General features: G+C 37.0%; 2 protein-coding genes across 3 annotated transcripts; both read right to left on the bottom strand.

Annotated features, from left to right (window-relative positions):
• Positions 1 to 1,616: 1,616 nt before the first annotated feature.
• LOC149233066 (uncharacterized) lies at positions 1,617 to 19,981 on the bottom strand. Of its 2 annotated transcripts, none has more exons than XM_089376649.1 (3): positions 19,694 to 19,981; positions 19,504 to 19,571; positions 1,617 to 1,992 (listed from the first exon to the last, which is right to left on the bottom strand). In XM_089376649.1, exons 1-3 carry the CDS (start codon positions 19,796 to 19,798, stop codon positions 1,674 to 1,676), a joined length of 492 nt encoding a protein of 163 aa, XP_089232775.1. In that variant the 5' UTR covers positions 19,799 to 19,981; the 3' UTR covers positions 1,617 to 1,673. The 2 variants fall into 2 exon arrangements, with proteins under 2 accessions (XP_089232775.1, XP_089232776.1); XM_089376650.1 differs by lacking the exon at positions 1,617 to 1,992 and adding an exon at positions 13,403 to 13,738.
• On the bottom strand, positions 3,548 to 5,693 carry LOC149233067 (cytochrome P450 71AU50-like). The gene is made up of 2 exons (XM_089379681.1): positions 4,636 to 5,693; positions 3,548 to 4,358 (listed from the first exon to the last, which is right to left on the bottom strand). Exons 1-2 carry the CDS (start codon positions 5,575 to 5,577, stop codon positions 3,720 to 3,722), a joined length of 1,581 nt encoding a protein of 526 aa, XP_089235807.1. The 5' UTR covers positions 5,578 to 5,693; the 3' UTR covers positions 3,548 to 3,719.
• Positions 19,982 to 21,649: the final 1,668 nt, after the last annotated feature.

The raw sequence follows: 21,649 nt of genomic DNA, 5'->3' as shown, positions 1-21,649 counted from the left end.
AACACCAACAGAAGGGCAGCAAGAGACACCCTTGAGGAGAAATGAAAGTGCTTCTCCAAGCACACCATAAGGAGGAAATTCAAGTGCTCCTTCAAGCACTTGTACACCAAATGAAAGAGGTAAGAAGTTCAGAAATTTAAGTGAATTTATGAACCAGAGGCAACAAATGAAGGTATGAACTCTTTGTTTGCTTTATATTGTCATGTTGATGACCCTGTTCATTTCGAAGAAGCAATTAAGGATAGGAAATGGATAGAAGCTATGGATGAGGAGATCAATGCCATAGAAGGAAACAAGACATAGGATTTAGTTGAACTACCAAAAGGAAAGGAAGTCATTGGAGTTAAATGGGTCTACAAGATCAAGAGTAACACTGAAGGCAAAATAGAAAGATACAAGGCAAGACTTGTTGTCAAAGGATATAAGCAGCAACATGGGAGAGACTATGAGGAAACTTTCGCACCGGTTACTAGAATGGAATCCGTGAGAGCAGTGTTGTCCATAGCAACACAAAACAAGTGGAAAGTTTACCAAATGGACGTGAAGTCAGCATTCCTAAATGGAGTGTTAATGGAAGAGGTTTACATTGAACAACCTCTATGCTATGAAAAGAAAGGCCAAAAACACAAAATGTGCAGATTGAAAAAATCTCTTTATGGGCTGAAGCAAGCACCAAGAGCGTGGTACAGTATTTCCTATCCACTGGAAAATGGATTTGAAAAGTGTGAGGGAAAACCCACCCTCTACATCAAAGAAAATGATGGTAAAATACTAATTGTTGTGTTATATGTTGATGAAATTATTTTCAGAGGTAATGATGATTACCTTATTGAAAATTTCAAAACAGTCATGAAAAAAGAATTTGAAATAACGGACATGAGTTTGCTGAGATACTTCTTAGGAATAGAAGTAGAACAAATGGAAATGAGATTTTTTTCTCACAAGCGAAATATGTTAATGAAGTGTTGGAAAGATTTAATATGCAGGAGAGCAAAGCAACAATCACTCCCACAATGATGGGATTAAAACTCAGCAAAGAGGACAACAGCAAAGATTTTAATCCTAGTTTGTACAAGAGCATAGTTGGGAGTCTCATGTATTTGACTGCAACTAGGTCGGATATAATGCATGCTTTTAGTTTGATTTTTAGATTCATGGAGAGGTCAAAAAAAGCACATTAGCAGGGAGCAAAAATGATTCTAAGGTATGTTAAATGTACTAAAAGGTTTGGCATTTTATATACTGTTTCAAAATGTTCAGATTTAATTGGATACACTGATAGTGATTGGGCTGGAAGTGCAGATGATCGGAAAAACACATCCAGTTATGTTTTCCACATGGGTTCAGGAGCCATTTCATGAGCTTCTAAAAAACAGCGTATTGTAGCGTTGTCTACAGCAAAGGCAGAATATGTGGCAGCTACAGTAGCAACGTGTCAAGCAATTTGGATGAGAATGATGTTAAGAAGTTTATGCCAAGAGTAAGCAAAAGGAACTGTGATTTTTTGTGACAATAGCTCAGCTATTGCATTATCCAAGAATTCTGTGTTTCATAAGAGAACGAAACACATTAACACAAAGTTTCATTACATCAGAGAATTGGTAAACAATGGAGAAATTTTTTTAGAACACTACAGAACTCAGGAGTAGGTTGCAGATATTCTGACCAAACCATTAGGGCAGAAAAATTTTGAGTTTTTGAGGAAATGTCTGGATATGACTGATAACCCAGCGGTTGAAATTAAAGAGGAGTGTTGAAATGTTACTTTCAATTGTAGCATCAAAACTGGCAGTTCCCCGCACCGCTTTTTGCTGAATGGTGGTAATTCTCCAGGGGTAGCAAGCATTCTCATCAGCCGACACATACCCGAGCAGTTTTGCAAATACAACCTTTCCTTGGCGTGTAAAGTGTGGTAAAAGAGGCCATGCGATATTGACTGACAACCGTCCGATTAATGTGGGCCAGATCGACGGAATTAATGCGGCGGAAAACCTGAACATCAGACAAGTGATAAGGCTTAAGAAAAATGTGAGATACAACGGCCAATCAAACGTATCTAAAGATTATTTCTCCAAAAACGAGTTAAAAGGAAGAGTCGTATCTAGTTCACAGATGAGTTTTCTGATGGAATTAATGTAAATTCATTACATTTATTACGGTTGTTGAATATAATTAATATAAACTTACTACGGTTGTTGAATGTAGGTAAAGATTTTAATTTTATTGTTTTTAGTTCACAAGAGTAGTTTTTTTACGGTACAAGTAAAATGTAATGTCATTTTTTGTTGTTGTTGAAGATGTAATGTAATAGGCACCAGCGCGAAAAAGTAAGAAATGAAAAAGAAAAATTACACACACAGCAAAAGTAAGAAGTAAAAAAGAAAAATTACACACGCAGCAGTGTAAATTTTCAGGGAGAGACAGAGTGATGGAAGCAATGTTGATGTAATCCCTTTGTTAGAGGAAGATTTTTGTTACATTTGTTTTTTTTTAATGAATACAAATTTTTGTGTGTGTGTGTGTGAAACTCTGTCATCCCAAAATCAATTTTAGTTTTCCTATGTTAAGAAACAGAACATTTTTATTTGTTTATTAAAAAAACGTAAACTGACCAGTAAAACTGACGGATTTGCTTCACATGGATGAAGAAGCCCTATTTCAATAAAAACATCGATATGGAAACCAATGCACTAAAAAAACTGAGAAAGAACGATTAAACCTCTTTGACTAATGATTTTAAAACAAACAGGGCAATGGCTTGGGCTATTTATGAGACTTTATTCTCACAAAAGTCTGGCCTTTACAGATTTCTTTTGGGAGAAACATCGCCACTATCGACTTCCTTTACAACAAAATCGGTTGGAATAATACATATATCTTTCATTTATTCATTTTTTATATTTAATGAGAAAAAGAAAAGAAAAAACTATAGCTTTCCATTGTTATGAAATACAAATTTTATAAAATATACTATAAAGATCTTTGGAAGAATTTATAAATATAAAACAACAGCAATATACTCTTTAAACTCAGGTTCAATATTTTTTTTCCAGAATTGCCATAATTCCATTCTTATTAGTATCAATATACTAAAACATAATCCTTTATTATTTAACATCTTATTTTAATTGTAATATTATTTTTGAATTAGAGAATTTTACTGAATAAATTTTTAATTTATTTTTAATATATCAAACAATATTTTTTAATTTAACTATATATCAAGAAAATTCTCTAAAAATCACATTATTTAACCCTTAGTAATCTCAACTCAATACATTCTCACATTTAAAAAATTTCTATTATAAATATCTAATATAACGTTGCCCTTAAAATAAATCATAAATCACTGATTATTCAACCATCCGCATATTACAAATAGAAACAATCCCTTCAATTATGAGCATTGAGGCTCCAGTGCCTCAACAGGTATAGCGATATAAATATAAACAATAGCGATATATTATTTAAATATTATACCAAAATTTCCCAGAATTGCCATAATTATAAACACTGATTATAGAACATGAAACTGTAACAATATACTGAAACATAATCCGTAATTATTGAACATCATACCCTAACTGTAATAATATCCTATAAAATAAAATAAAGATACAAATATGGCATTAGAATAAGTCATAAATCGCCGATTATTCAACCATCCACATATTACAAATAGAAACAATCCCTCCACAATTGGTCAACCGACTATTTAGTTATGAACACTGAGGATCAGATGCTTGCACAGGTAGACGAGGGGTTGGAACCGCAAGCAAAGAAACTGCTCTCCGTGTCGAGATACCAAATTTCTCATTCATGTCCAAATCTGGTCCTTGGATTCCCTCGGGAAGTCTCCAATCAAAGCAATGCAAGAGCTGTCCCAACACAAACTCCACAGCCACCATACCCAGCTGAATCCCCGGGCAACCTCTTCTGCCCGACCCAAATGGAATTAACTGGAAGTCTTGACCTTTCACATCAACAGACCTTCCCATGAATCTCTCCGGCTTGAACTCCTCTGCGTCCTCCCATGACGTGGGGTCCCTTCCAATCGCCCAAGCATTGATGATAACACGAGTCCTGCCAGGGATTTCATAACCCGAAAGGCTACACGAGTGCAGAGATTCGTGGGGAACCATAAGGGGCGCCGGAGGATAAAGCCTTAGGGTTTCCTTCACTACTGCATGTAGATAAGGGAGATGGGGTAAATCAGATTCGCGTAACTTACGATTCAGCCCTACCACATTCTCCAACTCTTCTTGGGCGTTTTTCATCAACAGAGGCCTTTTTAATAGTTCTGTCATGGCCCACTCCAAGGCCGTAGAGGTAGTGTCAGTTCCAGCATGAAGCATATCCTACAAAATACCATATAATCCAATGCCCAGATTAAACTAATATTTGGGCAGACACATTGAACTATGTGACCTAATATAAATATATGTTGCATAGTCCAATGGTTTTTTCAAAATCATGTTTCAGGTTAGTTTTAATTTAAATAATTTGAACGCTCTAGAGGTTTGCAAAAGTTCTAAACCTATTTATACATTTATATGATCAGATTTAATGAAAAAACCTATTTCTAAATTAGAATACACCTAAATATGCGAAGAATAAGTAGGGTTTTTAACTTACCATAAGGAGGGCTTTTATGCTCTCTCGTCCGAGATTGACCTCCGGCGTAGTATTTTCAGATACTGCAAGTAAGACATCCACAAAATCCCTGGGTTTTTGCAGGTCGCTTTGGACTAGATGGTCCTCTATGATCTTCTCATAGAATGCATCTGCTCTCCTAAGAATCTTTTTTTCTTGACGACCCAGACCTTGGAGATCCATCCATTTCAGGTAGGGTATGAAGTCTCCAATATCGAAAGCACCCAGCAACGAAGAAATCTCGGGAACCATTGCCCTGAATCCTCGGCTGTCATATCCCTCCCCGTCTGAATACTTTCGACCAAATACCAACCTGCACAAAATATCAATCACAACAGCTGATACAGTTTCAGTGACATCCACAACGGGATTGGAACCTGTAGCACACTTGTGCAGAAGAGAACGGATCATAGTTACAGAGACTTCTTCTTCTCTTTGGAAGCGGAAGTATTCGAGCCTTTTGGGACTCAATAGCTCTGAAACACAAATCCTTCGGACCAGCCTCCAGTAATGTCCATAGGGAGAAAAAGTCACATCTATGGAATTGTAAAACAAGTTTTCTGCACAACGCATTGGAGGTCTGCTGCAAAAAACATGGTCATGAGTCTTCAGAAACTGTTGAGCCATTTCTGCAGAAGAGACGATTACAGTCGGAACGGAGCCCAAGCGAAGGGACATGAGCGGTCCATATCTCTGAGAGAGAATGGCGAGATTCCTGTGGGGAAGCTTTCCTATCATGTGGAGATGTCCTATGATCGGCCATGGCGGTGGCCCTGGAGGTAACTTCTCCAATTTATTAGTAGTTCTGTGAATTTTACGAAAAAGCACCCATGTTGACAAGAGCACCACTATACATATAACAGCTGCGGAAAGGTGGCCTTCCATGGCATCCATAGCCTCTCGAAATCTTTCCACAATATCCATTCCCGAGGACAATGGCACTTTTTAACCAGGCAGAACCCAATTTTTCTGGCTAGGTTCGGACGAAAATCGCGTACTATGTGGATCCGATGAATCGAGTATGTTCCATCAAGTAGTTGGAAGTTACATTGAATAATGGTCCTCCTCTTCCTTTTTTGTTTTGTGTGAGTTATTTCCTATTTTTCTTTGTGCAAATGTGGATAAGGTAGATGACTTACGAATACCCATACTGTTTGGTGGGTAAACAGAAGCGACTGCCCCCCACACCTTAGTTCCGTGGTGGAGTTTATAGGAATATTTTTTATTTTTTAATAAACGTAATTTATTTTTAAAAACGTTTATCTTAATCAAAAATTTTGTTGTATTATTTATTTATATAAAATGGATGATCATTTTGCAAATTCAAAATTTAAAGAGAATTTGCGAAGTGTTTAAGGAGAATTTGTGAAGTGTTACAACGTGAGAAGGCAAAAGGACCTGACAAATTATATGGAAATGGTCAAAGTCAAAATATTTTTTTTTTTGGATGATTGCACGACTAAAATAAGAATATTTTTTTGTTTTTCTTTAACCCAAACAAATTTCATATTAATCAAAAAGCCTCATTCGGAGCAGTTGAAGTGCATCATAATCAATATTATATGGATAAATATTCTTAAATAATTTTTAAAAGGAAAAAACCGTTACCCTCAACAAAAGCAGGGGCCCAATTGGAACACAGCTTAATTACATAAATTTGATTCTATAAAAAAAAAATATCATTTTTTCCCCAACAAATGCAGGATTCAATAATAGATCTTATGAGATTTGAGCATAGGAATAGATTCTTAAAAATTGCTTGCACAAGATAGTAGAAAAGTAGAACATTTGTAATATTTAATTGAAAGTGACTCCACAATAGAACCAGAAAAGTAGAACATTTGTAATATTTAATTGAAAGTGACTCCACAATAGAACCATGGAAAATTAAAGAATGATGAACATTTTGAGGATTTCTCACTTCATTCTTTTCTACTTCTTGTTAATAGAGAAGAAGATTATTGATTGAATTTTAGAACATCTAAATAGGAAGGAGAAAAAGAGGAGAGATTGAGCTCTTTCTCTTCCTCCAATTTGGCCTCTTTTTCTGAAGGGTTTTTTCAATATCCTCGGAGCTAATCACTTCCTCAATGAGTGAACTAGTGTTGTTTGAAAACCCTTGATTTAGATCCTATTGAGCTTCTACAACTTTTGCCTTTGAGCAGTTCAAAGCTTCATTCCAAGTTTACTGAGACATGTAAATAAATGCATTAGTAAGTTAGGAAAAATCTTTTTAAATACATAGAACAAATGACAAGATATGGACTTTGTACAAATGCATTAGTAAGTTAGGAAAAATCTTTTTAAATACATAGAACAAATGACAAGATATGGACTTTGTACAAAACATTGATTTTTTTTTTTTTGGGCTACATTGATTGTGATTTTGTAAGCAACTTATATGAGAGAAATAAGTATAAGTGCATGTCTTTCATTTTGGTTTAGATATGATTTCATTGGTACCTAGGAAACATCTAATTATGACTATCTCATAGAAGGTAAGTATCTGGGAACCACAATAATGGTTTGTCAAACAGTTTAGATATGTAGAATATATTGGACAATCTTGAACCAGGATGAAAATGACCATTGTTATAATAACAATTCAACAATAGCTCTATCTAAGGATCAAATTTTCAACAGAGAAAGAAATATAAATACATGATATTGTTTTATTAAAAAACTTATAAATAATGGTGATATATATTTAGAGATTTTTAATTCAAAAAATAATTAACTGATATATTTTAAAACCTTTTTCAACCAACAATTTTGAATTTCATAAATAGAATTAGATGCTAAAGCATTCAAAAATTATGATTAAAAAAATATTGAAATAATTAATCAGTTAAATTATTAGTTATTTTTAGTACAAAAATAATATGGTAAAATAATAATTAAATCTAAAAATTGCATTTAGATAATTCTCCAGAGTCAGAATTAGATAGTTCTTAATATTTAATGATTTTTTAAAAAAGCATCTTCAACATATAATGAAATGTCTCTTGATAAAGAAAATCTCAACAAATATATATATGCTATAAAAATTGTTTGTTTTATATGAACATTTTTCAATACCTGTTTCATTCATTTGTCATTAATTTCTCATTTCAAACAAAACAGCATAGCACCCTCACTGAATTGCTTTTATTTTCGATTCATTCCCAATTATTTTTGGAGTGCAAGAGGCATTGTAACGTCAACTCATTCTCATCTAAATTTGTTGAAATAGCTTGCTAGTGGCAATTTCCAATTAGTCTTACGTTAGCTCACTTAGAACGTAAACTGGCAGTCGGCAACTTTGATTAGTAGCGCCAATAAGTTTCCTTGCCATTAACGGCCAGCTTTTAACTCACTATAACCCCACCACTGATTCTGCTACAATGGAATCACTAAGGCAAAGTGGAAACCGAAAAGAAGCATACATTCCTACCCCGCATGCATTAATATTCACAAAGAATAAACTAACTCTTATACCTAGTGCTAATAAGTACGATAATATTGCTAACCCAACTCAGCTTAGTGGTCTTGTTACGTTCTTCCCTAGCAAAAGCAAGCAGCGAAGAGATTGAAGCCCGCGGATTTTCGCTTCTCTTTCCTTGATAGGAGGTTCTACTGATCTTTAGCGGTGGTGGAGATATTAATTTTAATCATTTCGTTAAACACTTTGACAGCAGTTATATTTGTCAGAAGTATTTTTGCAGGTTGTGTCTCTGTTTGAAGATGGAAACACTTAATCGAGAACAAAAGTACCACGCTAACCATTCAAAACGCAACAAAGAATTTAAGGCATTTAATACGCAACAAAGAATTTAAGGCATTTAATGTATTTGGGTAAATAGATATGGGCAAGGATTCATTCCGCGACTATAACCCACACTCCACAAATCCTTGTGCCATTCTGATTACACTCAACAACATATTAATTATTTTCTATGCCATGCATTAATTCAAAAATTGTATGTTGAGATAAAGAAGCAGGTAAAAGTCATTTTGCAAGTAAGAGAGTAAGAAAAAAAAAGAGTGAAAGAGAGCGAGAGTCTCTGAGGAGAAAATGGTGGAGCAAATTTTGGTCGGCGTCTCAAGTGAAAATCTCTGTAAACCTTGTTTTTACTTGGTGAATGAGCCCCAACCTCATATGAATATATTTTTCATGAATTAGAAGTCAATCTTAAGTTTTTATTGTGTTGTTCCAAACTTACTATGTTCTATCTTTGTCCTATTTTTTTTACCGTGAGTGAATACTGGTTTTTAAGTCTCTATACAGCTGCGGGAAATTAGCTTGGCGAAAAGTCATAGAGTTGAAATCAGCTTCTGCACAAAAGTAGCTTCCCAAAAGTCACTGCTCTGCTTCTCCACCTAAAAAAAATTTCAACATAGTATCAGAGCGGATTAAACTCTGTTAGTATAAAAACAAGTGTTTTTATTAGCAGTAAGAATTGTTTTGAAGGTAGATTGTTTTTAGCGTATTTACCAGCTCTGTTAGTATAAAAACAAGTGTTTTTATTAGCAGTAAGAATTGTTTTGAAGGTAGATTGTTTTTAGCGTATTTACCAGCAGGTAGAAAGTTTTTTTTTTCTTATTCTTAGAAATGGCAACATCAAGTACAAGCTTGACGAATCCTGAAATACCTCAGTTTAATGGAAAAAATGATGATTATTGGGCTATTACAATGAAGACCCTGTTTTCTTCTCAAGACATTTGGGATTTGGTGGAGAATTGTTTCCAAGAACCAGCAGATGCAACAACATACAATGCCTTATCTCAACGAGAAAGAGATTTTTTAAGGGACAACAGGAAGAAGGATTCAAAAGCCTTGTTATATATTTTCCAAATAATTCATGAAAGTATTTTCCCAAGGGTTGCAGCAGCAGCAAAGTCCAAGCAAGCATGGGACACCCTCCAGAGATCCTACCAAGGCATAGGAAAAGTCAAGACAACAAAGCTGCAAATGTTGAGAAGAGACTTTGAAACACTCTGTATGAAAGAGTCTGACAATGTAAACTCGTTTTTTACACATGTAAGTGGGTTGGTTACTCAAATCAGGTCTCATGGTGAGACACTTGAGGAAAGAAGAATAGTTGAGAAAGTTTTCCAGAAAGGTTTGATGCCATTGTCGTGGCCATAAAAGAGACAAAGGATCTCTCGCAGTTCTTAGTGGATGAATGTAATGCATCACCGATTTCTCATGAACATAAACTGAATAGAGCAACAAGGTCCTTATTGGAGCATGCCTTCAAAACACAAGTATTATTTGGTCAAGGTAGAGGTAGAGGAAGATCATAAGCTAAAGGAATAGGAAGAAGCCCACACAAAGGTGGAAGAAGCAACTCTTCAAGTTCAAGTGAAATATGCAGCAATCAAAATCCAAGTCAAGGCCCAAGCCAAAATCAATCACAAGGTGAGAGGTATGATAAATCTAAAGTTCAATGTCATTACTGTAAAAAGTATAGTCACTATGCAAATGAATGTAGAAAGAAGAAATATGGCATTAGTAATAAACCAAGTGTAAATTTCACAAAGAAAATTAGAACCATCATAGGATGTTTTTAGCTTGTAATGTAGCACAAGAAAAATAGAGTGATATATGGTATCTAGATTCAGGGTGTAGCAACCACATGTGAGAAAACATAGAAATGTTTTCCAATCTAGATGAAAGTGTGAAATCTGAAATGACATTAGGGACTGATAGCAAAGTCTCTGTCATGGGAGAAAGAAGAGTTAATATCCTAACAAAGAAGGGAGAGAAGAAGTACATCTCAGATGTTTACTTTGTCCCCGGTCTAAAGCATAACCTCCTAAGCATTGGATAGTTCGTGCAAAAGGGCTATAATGTCTTCTACAAAAATGATGTGTGCACAATTTTGGATAGGCCTCCAAGCACACAACTGATTGCAAAGGTTTAGATTACAAACAAAAGAATGTTTCCCCTAAAATTAAAATCATATTTGTAGAAAGAAGGTGCACAAGCACAACTCTCAATAAACTCACAAGAGAATGAAAGAAAATATGCAACTGTCATACAAGTAAACTTTCATGTAGAGGTCAAAGATAAAAATTGGTTATGGCATTTGAGATTTGGTCATCTCAACTTTGGAGGTTTGAATTTACTGCATAGGAAAGACATGGTGAAGGGATTACCACTCATAGAAAAATTGGATAGCCTATGAGAAGGATGTATCTTTGGCAAGCAACATAGAGAGACATTTCCAGCAGGAAAGTCAGTAAGATAAAATGCACCTTTGGAGATTGTCCACTCAGATTTATGTGGACCAATGTAGACACCATCAATTGGTGGCATCCACTATGTATTGACCTTCATAGATGACTACACAAGGAAGACATGGGTCTTTCTCCTAAAACAGAAAAATGAAGTGTTTGAACACTTTTGCCAATACAAGGATCTTGTTGAGAATCAAAGCAGACACTACATCAAAGTCCTCAGGACTGATAGAGGTGGAGAATACATTTCAAATGATCACTACATCAAAGTCCTCAGGACTGATAGAGGTGGAGAATACATTTCAAATGATCACTACATCAAAGTCCTCAGGACTGATAGAGGTGGAGAATACATTTCAAATGATTTCCTTCATTTTATAGACGTTGAATATGTCGACAACAGTAGTGTGGGAGATAGTTTGGATGAGAAGGATGTTGATGGATCTTCGTCATGACCAAGAGGGAATGAGAACTATTTTCTGCGACAAAACCTTAGCAATTGCATCACCAAAGAATTCTGTCTTTCACAAGAGGACCAAGCATATTGATGCTAAATATCATTTTATTAGAGAGTTGATTAACAATGATGAAAAAATGTTGCAGCACTGCAGGTCAAAGGAACAATTTGCTGATATTTTCACAAAGCCATTGGGATGTGAAAGTTTTGTTTATCTCATAAACTGTTTGGGAATTAGCAATGGCGGCAATTGTGATTAAGGGGGAGTGTTAGAGATATTAATCCCAAACACCGCGTTAAACACCCTGACAACAACCATACTTGTCAGAAGTATTTTTGTAGGTTGCGTCTCTATTTGAAGATGGAAGGGCTGAAGCCAGAACAAAAGTACCACGCGAACTATTCCGAAACACAACAAATAATTTAAAGCAATTAATGTATTTTGGTAAATAGATATGGGCAAGCATTCATTCTACGACTATAGCCCACACTCCACAAATACCTGCGCGATTCTGATCACACTCAACAACAACAACATATTAATTATTTTCTCTGTCATGCATTAATGTAAAAATTGTATGTTGAAATAAAGGAGCAGGTAAAAGTCATTTTGCAAGTAAGAGAGTAAGAAAAAAAAGTGAAATAGAGTGAGAGTCTCTGAGGAGAAAATGGTGGAGAAAATTTTGGTGGGCACGTGAAAACACCAGTTACTGTCTATTATTCCACCTGCCTGTAAACCTTGTTTTTACTTGGTGAATGAGCGGCAGTCTCATATGAATGTATTTTTCATGAATTGGAAGTTAATCCTAAGTTGATATTGTGTTGCTCCAAACTTACTCTGTTCTACCTTTGTTCTATTTTTTTTCCATGAGTGAATACTGCTTTTTAAGTTTGTATAGTTACTTGTAAATCGAGTTGGGCGAGCTTCGCCAAGAGTCATAAAGTTGCACAAAAGTAGCTTTGCGAAAGTCACTCCTTTGTCTCTCCAGGTAAGAAAAATTCAACAAGCTGTTCTCTTTTCTCCAAGTATTTCAAAAAGTAGATTTGCAAATCCCCTTCCCAACATTTGTTAAACTCTCTTGGCCAAGTCGTATGGCTTATAGTTATGATTAGCAAGAGAAAATGGACATGGGTTGGTTTGTTGAACATTGGGTTCAACATTAATTAATGTTGTGTGTTTTGCGACATAGACTAACCGCCCACCCATGAATCCTAACTCTAGTCACTATAACAAAGACTAAGTTCCGTTGAATCTTAGAGTTCCTCAAATAGTATTAGAATTGAAGTCTAGAGTTCAAAACTCACCATGCTGAGGCTAGTGAAGATTGTTGGACACTGTCTAATGATTCTAACTCTAAAGCGGAAACTAAGCCCTTCAGTTTTTGTTCTAACAATAATAATAATTCAACCTATTTATACTTAAATTTTCACTATCTTACTTATTAGTGTGTTAGTACTCGACTTGTTAAATTTAATAAAGTGCATAGCATAACCTAGAAAGACAACTCCCCAAATGCTTCGGGTAACAAGTCAAGGATACGTGGTCATAGCGAGTTTAGTAGCACGAGCAACAACGACTCAGTCATAACGAGTTCAGTAGCACAAACAACAACGCTATTAAATTGAGTTTAGTGCACGAAATTTGGATTATGCCTTGAGAACCGAAACCTTCACCCTTTAACACTGCGGGGTAAAGAATTTCAACCAACATAATCTTTTAACATAGTGGGATTACGTGCAGTCTTGAGCCACTATTTGTCGTTGTGGAGGAAAACTTGCAACCAATACTGTGGGATAACTCGATACTCTCAACCCTAAGATATATAAGAAAATAAATTTATTAGAGAAATTCTTGTATATTGATTTAAATTTTCAAAATAAAAACATATTTTTATTAGTTACATCTTTTTCAGAAAGAAAAGCTTTAATATTATATTGAGGCAATATATACAGCATATGCTTGTTGAGCACACATGGAGAGAGTAGACTGCCTCTGTGGAAGAAGCAGATGAACCCCATAGAAGGAAAAGATAGTTAAACAAGATAAGTGCATAATTGTCTCATGGAAGAACACATATAGCCCATACCAAACTGCCATACAAAACTGCCAAAACAAATATATCGGCATAATGACCTTCAGCAAATTATCTCATGAGAAGGGCAAATGAAGCCCATACCAAACTTCCATACAAAACTGCCAAAAACAAATATATCGGCACTATGACCTTCAGCAAATCTACTGTCGAGCACTGGAAGGATGAAGAGCTAAAACTGATGATAACACATAGTTGAAAGATATGTTTGAATTCTCAAGTACTTTTAAGTTCCTCCATTTCCATATACTCCATATAGTTATCGGGAGGATTGGGCGTTTGTGAGGCTGTTGATTTCCCCACCAATGAAAAGCTGCATCCACAGAAGAGAAGTTATGAATTTGAACGGAATAAATCATAGCAAGTTCATACCATATAAGTAAGGAGGTCCTGCAGGAGAAGAACATATGGGAATTTGTTTCCTCATCCATCTTGCATAGAACGCACCTGCTGGGGCCATTCCAATCACGTTTCCTTAAATTTTCCCAAGTCAGGTTCTTGTTATAAAAGACGAGCCATGAGAAAATAATCACTTTTAGGGGACATGAGAGCTTCCACCATTTTAGAGGGAAAATCTTCCTGGACGGAGGAATTTTTTTGTAGATGAGGTCCAAATAAATATCTTTGACAGTTGCTGTAGATGATCGAATCGACCAAACCATGTGATCCTCCGACGAAGCGCGCTTCAAGGCCATCTGTTCAATAGATAATTTTTGAGAGAGCCATAAAGAAGATAAATCTTGAGGGATGCCAAGTTCTGCTGCATTCTTAAGGATAGGGAAGAGGCCATTCCATTTCTCTATAATTCTGTTACACGTGAAGCAAACTGACCTGTGTAGATAAAACAGAAGAGGATCCGAGAACTTTAGAGGATCTTTGACATCAGCGATAGGGTCAAGGCCAATAAGGATCTTGGAGCCAGAGAAGATCCTCCATTTAAGGTTACATAAGAAATATTGTTCTATTCTCCTGAAACTTAGCCAAATGGCTGATCCCTGTTTGATTCCGATAGCTCCAGACCTGTACCAGAACTCCACAGTTCTCCCTTTTTGATATTTATGGCGGATAATGGCACTCCATGGATTGGAGTGGAAACAGCCTCTCCAAAGAGATTTGCAAAGAAGGGCTTTCCCGAAAATCCTTAAATCTTTTATACCCCAGCCGCCCATATTTTTTGGCATCGATATATGGTCCCATTTAGATAGATGAATCTTGTTCCTTTTCACATTGGCCCCCCATATAAAATTGGCTGTTATCCTGTTCATGGACTGAAGAATGCTTGCCGGAAGAAGAAACAGATGACCCCAGTACACCAATAACTGCATGAGAACTACTTTAGCTAGGATAAGCCTTCCACCCAGAGATAAATATCTATTCTCCCATAAAGATATCTTGTTGTGAAAACGTTCTATAAGCCACCTCCAATCCTCTTTTGAGTATGCCTTGGGCTTAAGGCGGAAACCAAGATACTTGATTCCTTGAGATAGCGATCTGGAGGAAATGCCAAAGAGATGAGTGATCCAGCGTGCAAGATTCTCGTCAGTACCATTGTGGAACAAGATTGATTTTGATTTGTTGATGGCTAGCCCTGTTGCTGTTTGAAAGCGATCCAGAATGGATTTGATGCAGATCCAAGTGGATTTATACAACATGGCAAAAAGAAGCAGATCATCTACAAAAAGATTGTGTGAGATGTGGATATTTTTGCAAATTCTGATCGGAGCATATTCATTTTTCTCCACAGCTTGATTGATGAGCAGACTTAGGGAATTAATGGCAATAATGAACAGAAGGGGCGATAGCGGGCACCCTTGCCGTAATCCTCTTTCCGCCTGAAAGAAGGGAGAGGGAATACCATTTATCAAGGCTGCGTATTTTACATTTTGATAGCATGCCATTATCCAGCGAATGGGACCCTGCTGAAGGCCTATTTTCACCAGGAGACTTTGTAAATATCCCCAATCCAAAGCATCGTATGCATTTTTGATGTCTATTTTCATAATGGCTGCATTTGTATTTTGCTTGGCCATGGAATGGATGCACTCTTGCGTGCAGGCAACAGCATCAAGGATGTTTCGGCCCTTTAAGAATGCATGCTGATTAGGGGAAAGAGAAGAAGCCAGCGTCCCTTTGATTCTTTCTGCGATAATCTTTGAAATAATCTTAAAAGTGATATTGCAAAGAGATATGGGCCTGAAGTCCAGAAAGGATATTGGCTCTTCCTTCTTGGGGATAAGCGTGATGTAGGTAGATGAGGTGTATGAATGAATGCTCCTTGAAATCCTGGATGCTTCCACCATGCTGAGCAGGTCCCATTTGAACAGATCGAAGAAGTGAATAAAGAAGTCTATTGACCATCCGTCACGACCGGGGGATTTATCTTTTTTAAAAGATTTCATAATCTCAAGTAGTTCCTTCTCTGTTACTGGAGAGAATAAGGCTTCATTTTTTGCTTGATCAAACATCTCCGGCACCCGGTCCAAAGCCCATATAATATCATTAAATGCAATCTCATTATTCCTGCTGTATTGTTTTTTAAAGAAATCCATTGCCAAATTGGAAATTTCATCCTGAGAGGAAGCTGTGTTGCCCTGTTCATCCTTTATCTTCCATATGAAGTTCCTTGCTCTCCTAGCATTTGCATATTTGTGAAATTTTTTTGTATTTTTATCACCTTTATCCAACCACAGTGCCTTGCTTTTGAGCCTCCATTTGGCTTCCTCTTGATTCAGCAACCTTTGTTTTTCTTTCTCCAAGATTCTAATACGATTTTTCATCTCAAGGGAACATGAAGTGTAATCTGTGGATGCCAGAGGGATGTCTAGATCCTGTTGAATCATTTGAAGATCTTTTTTATCCTTTTGATGTTTTTGAAATTGCCATTTTTTAATCAGATCCCTTAATTCTTTCAATTTTTCTCTGAAAGAGGAGTAAATAAAAAATTTGTCCCGGTCCTTAATTCTTTTCCACTCCTTCTGAATGAATTCATTAAAGGCTGAATCAAGAAGGAGGCCTCCATCAAACTTAAAAGAATACCCTTTACGGAAGAGATTGTCAGGCTAGACTAAGAGAATCGGAAAATGATCCGATATCAGGATATTTTCCATGGAGAGGCGTGGCATTCCAATTCTGTCAATGATATCAGCACAAATGAACACCCTATCGAGCCTTTTTGCTATATAGACTTCGCCTACTCTTCCATTTGACCAAGATGGTTTCATAGTCATCAGGATTATATCAATCAATTTTCTGTTGAGCATCTCTTCATTTATGAAGTTCGCCAGGCCATTATTTATCTTTCCTTGACCCCATACTTCATTAGATTTTAATGCCACATTCATGTCACTAGCTATAAGGAGATTGTTTATATCAAGCAGATCAGAGGCAAAAAATCTGTTCCAGAAGGCGAAGCGAGATTTGTATGGAGCATAAAGATTTAATATATTTATCGGAAAATCCCATCCCCTGATAGATGCTGATATAATAATCCCTGCATAGCATTTATATGCCTTTGCTCGAACCCAAGAGGGGTCCCACAGAGTAGCCATGCCACCCGACAAACCATTAGCTTCTGTAGCTGCAATGGACCAGTTCGGAAGCATTTTCCGGAAATATGCGATTGAATCTTCCTTATTGTGCATTGTTTCCTGGATTAGGATGATGGCAGCCCTGGAATGGAAAAAAAAATCTTTTAGCGTTATGAATTTGGGATCAACGCCAAGACCCCGAATATTGAAAGAGATGATAGGGATCATTTGGAAGATTCTGTAGCCCAGCTTGCTCTAAGGGGCTATGGTTCTGAGACTTCAAGGATTGGGATCTCAACCATTGATAAATTCATGATGCCTTCATTTGAGATTGTAGTCCTACCACGAAAATGACGGCTTCCTCCTCTGGCTTTTTTCCGAACTGTAATATTTCTTGCCGAGTCCGGACTTATGGAAGGCGAAAGGTTAGGTCCTGGGTTATGAATCGTAAGCGACTGTAATTCAAGGGATTCATTGTCAAGCAAATGGTCTAAGTTACTATCAAAGAGGTTTACGGTGAGGATGACGGGGAATTGAGGGGGGTCGGTCCACCATCCTTTTCTTTCCCCTTGAGGATTCGGAGAGTTGAGTTTTCTGGGGAAGATGAGGAGATTGGAATAGGGATCGAGCCAACAGAAAAATTCACCTCCTTGGGGAGACTTTGAGATGAAACAGGAGCGTAATCTTCGTTTTGCATAGAAGGTGGCGAGGGGATAGGACCAACTTCCTTGGGCTCAATAAAGGGAGACTTTTGAAAATCTGATTGCATACCGGGGAGAGGACTGTCATCCGATCCTGGGCATACAGGATCCAGTTTCTGCGTGATATCCTCCATGTGCTTATGATGGTCTGGCTGGAACTTTTGCTTACCTGGACTATAGAGTTGAAATGAAGATGAAAAAGGAGAAGATTGGCTTCCATTTATAAAAGATTTTTTAATATGCCTTCTGTTCCCAAAAAGTTTTGTACTAGGGCAATTTTTAACAACGTGACCTGTCTTCCTACAGGCAGCGCACCTGAACGGAATACCCCAAAAGTCTAGCCTTTGATTGATGGATTGATTCTTCCAACTAATCTGGATATGATCAGGGTAGCCCCCCCTGAAAGGTCTTTGAATGAGGATCCATGCAATACGTTTGTCTCTTTCACCCAGACACCATGGGTCCACATAGACAAAACGGCCAATAGCATTACCTATCATTTCCAAGGACTCTTTTGACCACAGTTCTAAAGGAAGATTTGGACATTTAACCCAAATAAAATTGTTGACAGGAGTATTTTTCAGAGGGTCAAAACCTATATACCACCTGTACAGAGCTAGAAAGCTTCTCTTATATACCCATGGTTGATTCTGAATGGCCTCTGCATCAGCTGCGGATTGAAAGTTGAAGCAATACCAGTCCTTCATTAGGCTAGATATAACCGGGACGTAACCTATAACCGGTTTCCAAAAACTAGCTAGCCAATTCCTCATGTCACAATCAGACATTTCAGAGAAATGTCATTTCCCAATCAAGGCCAAGTTCTGTAGGCTTTCAATTCTTTGATCTAGTTGAGATATATCTATCCTCAGAGCCAGAGGCGGGAGGGAGGTTTTAACAGGTTTTTGATGATTATTGAATTTTCTGTTCTCTCTCTTTATAAATGGGGCTCCTCTTGAGGAAGATGGTTTTATTACCATCTCGTCCAACGTGGCAAGGGAGGCATTTGACCAGACATGCTCCGCGTCCTCAGCAGCCTTTACAAGTTCTGCCGTTTCCACGGAGTTATAAAGCTCATCCATCATCCCCTTCACTTCGCCTTTCCCGAGAAAAGGAGTGAACTCAGAAGATCCCAGAAAGATTAAGATTTGAATTTACCTACCACCTTTTCGAGTCCACTCTTGCTGATTAAATAGGGAGTCTTTGAGAGGGAATAAAGATGACAACTATCAGGAAAGGCACTGTGGATTAAATGGTCACGGCTTATATGAATAGAAAATCGGATCAAATGGTCTTTAAGACAAGTACTTGAGATGCCAGAAGCTTCTTCATGCAAGCAAAAAATGGCAGCGGGGGCATCTCGCGAAATCCCGAAACAGATATGTTCCAGGATTCGGGATAATGACTTCGTACGTCTATTTTGATCTGTATTCCTACCTTCTCCTTGCCCGTTGAAAATGGAACGGAACGAAATTCGAAGTCAGGATCTCTGCAGGGTAACCTAGGGTTGAGCCTGCGACTCGTCACACAATAGGCAGCAGCAATAGACTTTCATAATGCACCACCATTATCCAATCTTGAATCTAACGTCATTGCATGGTTTGTAGATAACAAAAAGGTTTCTAAGATTATGGAAGAGTGTTTTCAGCATCTTGTAGGAGACTTATAAGATTATAGGGAAGCAAACCGCCAGCCTATTCAGAAATCATTGCTACTCTACTCACATACCCCTTTTTTTTTAAAATACTAGCGGTAATAAGAATTACAGATGACATATTTGGCATTCATGACTATATGAGCTTCATAATATTGAAAACACAGAAGTGAGAGGAGCTGAGGATTAGACTAACCTGGAGCCGAAACCGAACCGCCGACCACGTGAATACAGCAAAGACCGAAGAGACATCGACTGGCCAGGCTGGGAAGTCATATTAGAAACTGATAAAGATTATGGAGCTTATAATTCGAAGCCGTTGCAGAGAATTGAAAAAGCTGTTTAGGGAATTATAGAAGCTGGATATCTTGTTCGAGAATCATTACCGAGCCGTGAGCCAGTGCCGCTAGCGGAAGAAAGAAAAAACGGAGGAGGGAGAGGCACTGAGATGAAGAGTTCATACCCCGGCAGTGTCTCCGCGGCTTAGGCATAAAATGGAGCTAAGACAGGAAAAAGGGTTTATAAAACTAGATGCATGGTTGTTAACGTGTCATGCTGGCGCTGCTGGAGGTGGCGTTCTAAAGGATTGGCGCTTGTCTGGTGTTAATGGAAGGTGGGAACGGCTGGAAGCTAGTGGTCTCATGTATTGACACGTTGCCGGCAGAGGATTCGCTCCACTCTCTGCTCGTCACCTTTGGGAATGTTCATTCGATCCGCCTATCAGTCTCCGCCATTATTGCTGCTCCTCCCCGTGCTCCGCTGTAATGCAAGTGCCAGAATGCTTGTAGAAGAGTCGAATAAATTGATGTAACATCCACAATCATAAAGTAGGATCAGATCCTGATCGCGACTATTATGCTGTTATCATGTGCAACAATTCAATAGTTCTTTCGTAATGGACACTACCTCTTATCTCGATTATGAGACTGACGTTTATCGGATTATATTTTGTCTTGTGTATTTAAATTATTTTAAATTAGAAACTAATTAAAAATATAAGAACAAACTGTTATATTTTGTCTTGTGTATTTAAATTATTTTAAATTAGAAACTAATTAAAAATATAAGAACAAACTGTTATATTTTGTCTTGTGTATTTAAATTATTTTAAATTAGAAACTAATTAAAAATATAAGAAGAAACTGTATGATAGGATTTGATAAACTTCTCTATGGCAAGACCCACGTGGCCAAAGGATCAAAGCAACTACCAGAGATGTTGCTATTGCCCAATTTAGTGCCCTGAGGGAAGAAATTGTTAGTGGGAGGGGCAAGTTTGAGGACCTGGCGACTCGATATTTAGACTGTAAATCCGAAGCCGGAGATTTTGGTTATCCAAGTAAAAATCCAATTCCAATAAATTTTATGTCATATATTTAATTTTCTCATTGAACATATATTTTTTTTAATTTTAAATTTAGATTTTTTCATTCACATATTATTAGGGTTGGTTTACCATTTTGAATTGTTGAAGAATCTAATTCCAACCACCTAGTAGGTCTCAAAACCATCTAATTTAGTTTAGTTTCATTTTAGTAATTTATCACTGAAGTTTCCAATATCTGATTCATAATATTGAGAAGAGAAATCTTTTACACCATGCTTTTTCTTTTTTGTTGGAAATAATAATCCCACCACTGCAATAAACACTCTCACAGGGGCCATACTTTTCAGAGGTATTTTTGCAGGTTGCCTCTATATTTGAAAATGAAGGACTGAAGCCACTTGTATTTTGCTAAATAGATATGGTCAAGCATTCATTCAGTGACTATTGCCCATACTCCACAAACCCCTGGGTGATCCTGATCACACTAAACAACAACATTATATTAATTATTTTGTTCTGTCATGAATTAAATATAAAATCGTATGTTGAGTTAAATATGAATGTAAAAGTAATTCTATAGAGAGAGAGCATAAGAGAGTTAAAGAGAAAAAGAGCGAGAGTCTCTGAGGAGAAAAGTGTAGAGCAAATTTTGGTGGGCACATGAAAACAAGTCTCTGAAGAGAAAAGTGTGGAGCAAATTTTGGTGGTCACATGAAAACAACAGTACTATGTTTTACTTTGTGTTATTCCGCATGGAGTGAAAATCTCTGTAAACCTTGTTTTTACTTGGTGAATGAGCCCCAATCTCATATGAATATATTTTTCATGAATAATAATTTAATCATAAGTTTTTATTGTGTTGCTCCAAACATACTATGTTCTACCTTTGTTCTATTTTTTTGCATACTGGTTGTCCAGTTACTGTGTTTTACTTTGTGTTATTCAGCGTGAAGTGAAAATCACTGTAAACCTTGTTTTTACTTGGTGAATGAGCCCCAGTCTCATATGAATATATT

This window comes from Pinus tabuliformis, chromosome J (assembly GCF_031772625.1).
Source record: "Pinus tabuliformis cultivar Carrire ecotype Pingquan chromosome J, CPIR1, whole genome shotgun sequence".
Classification (NCBI taxonomy): domain Eukaryota; kingdom Viridiplantae; phylum Streptophyta; class Pinopsida; order Pinales; family Pinaceae; genus Pinus; species Pinus tabuliformis.
The sequence above is the reverse complement of the archived record's forward strand: the minus strand, read 5'-3'. Positions and strand labels throughout refer to the sequence as shown.

Coding starts and splice junctions, on each gene's coding strand:
- LOC149233067 (XM_089379681.1), bottom strand. CDS start 5,577: ATGGATATTGTGGAAAGATTTCGAGAGGCTATGGATGCCATGGAAGGC. Junction 4,359..4,635: donor GCATAAAAGCCCTCCTTATG/GTAAGTTAAAAA, acceptor GGTATTTTGTAG/GATATGCTTCATGCTGGAAC.
- LOC149233066 (XM_089376649.1), bottom strand. CDS start 19,798: ATGCCTAAGCCGCGGAGACACTGCCGGGGTATGAACTCTTCATCTCAG. Junction 19,572..19,693: donor CGGCACTGGCTCACGGCTCG/GTAATGATTCTC, acceptor ATGACTTCCCAG/CCTGGCCAGTCGATGTCTCT. Junction 1,993..19,503: donor CGGTTCGGTTTCGGCTCCAG/GTTAGTCTAATC, acceptor TCTGATGTTCAG/GTTTTCCGCCGCATTAATTC.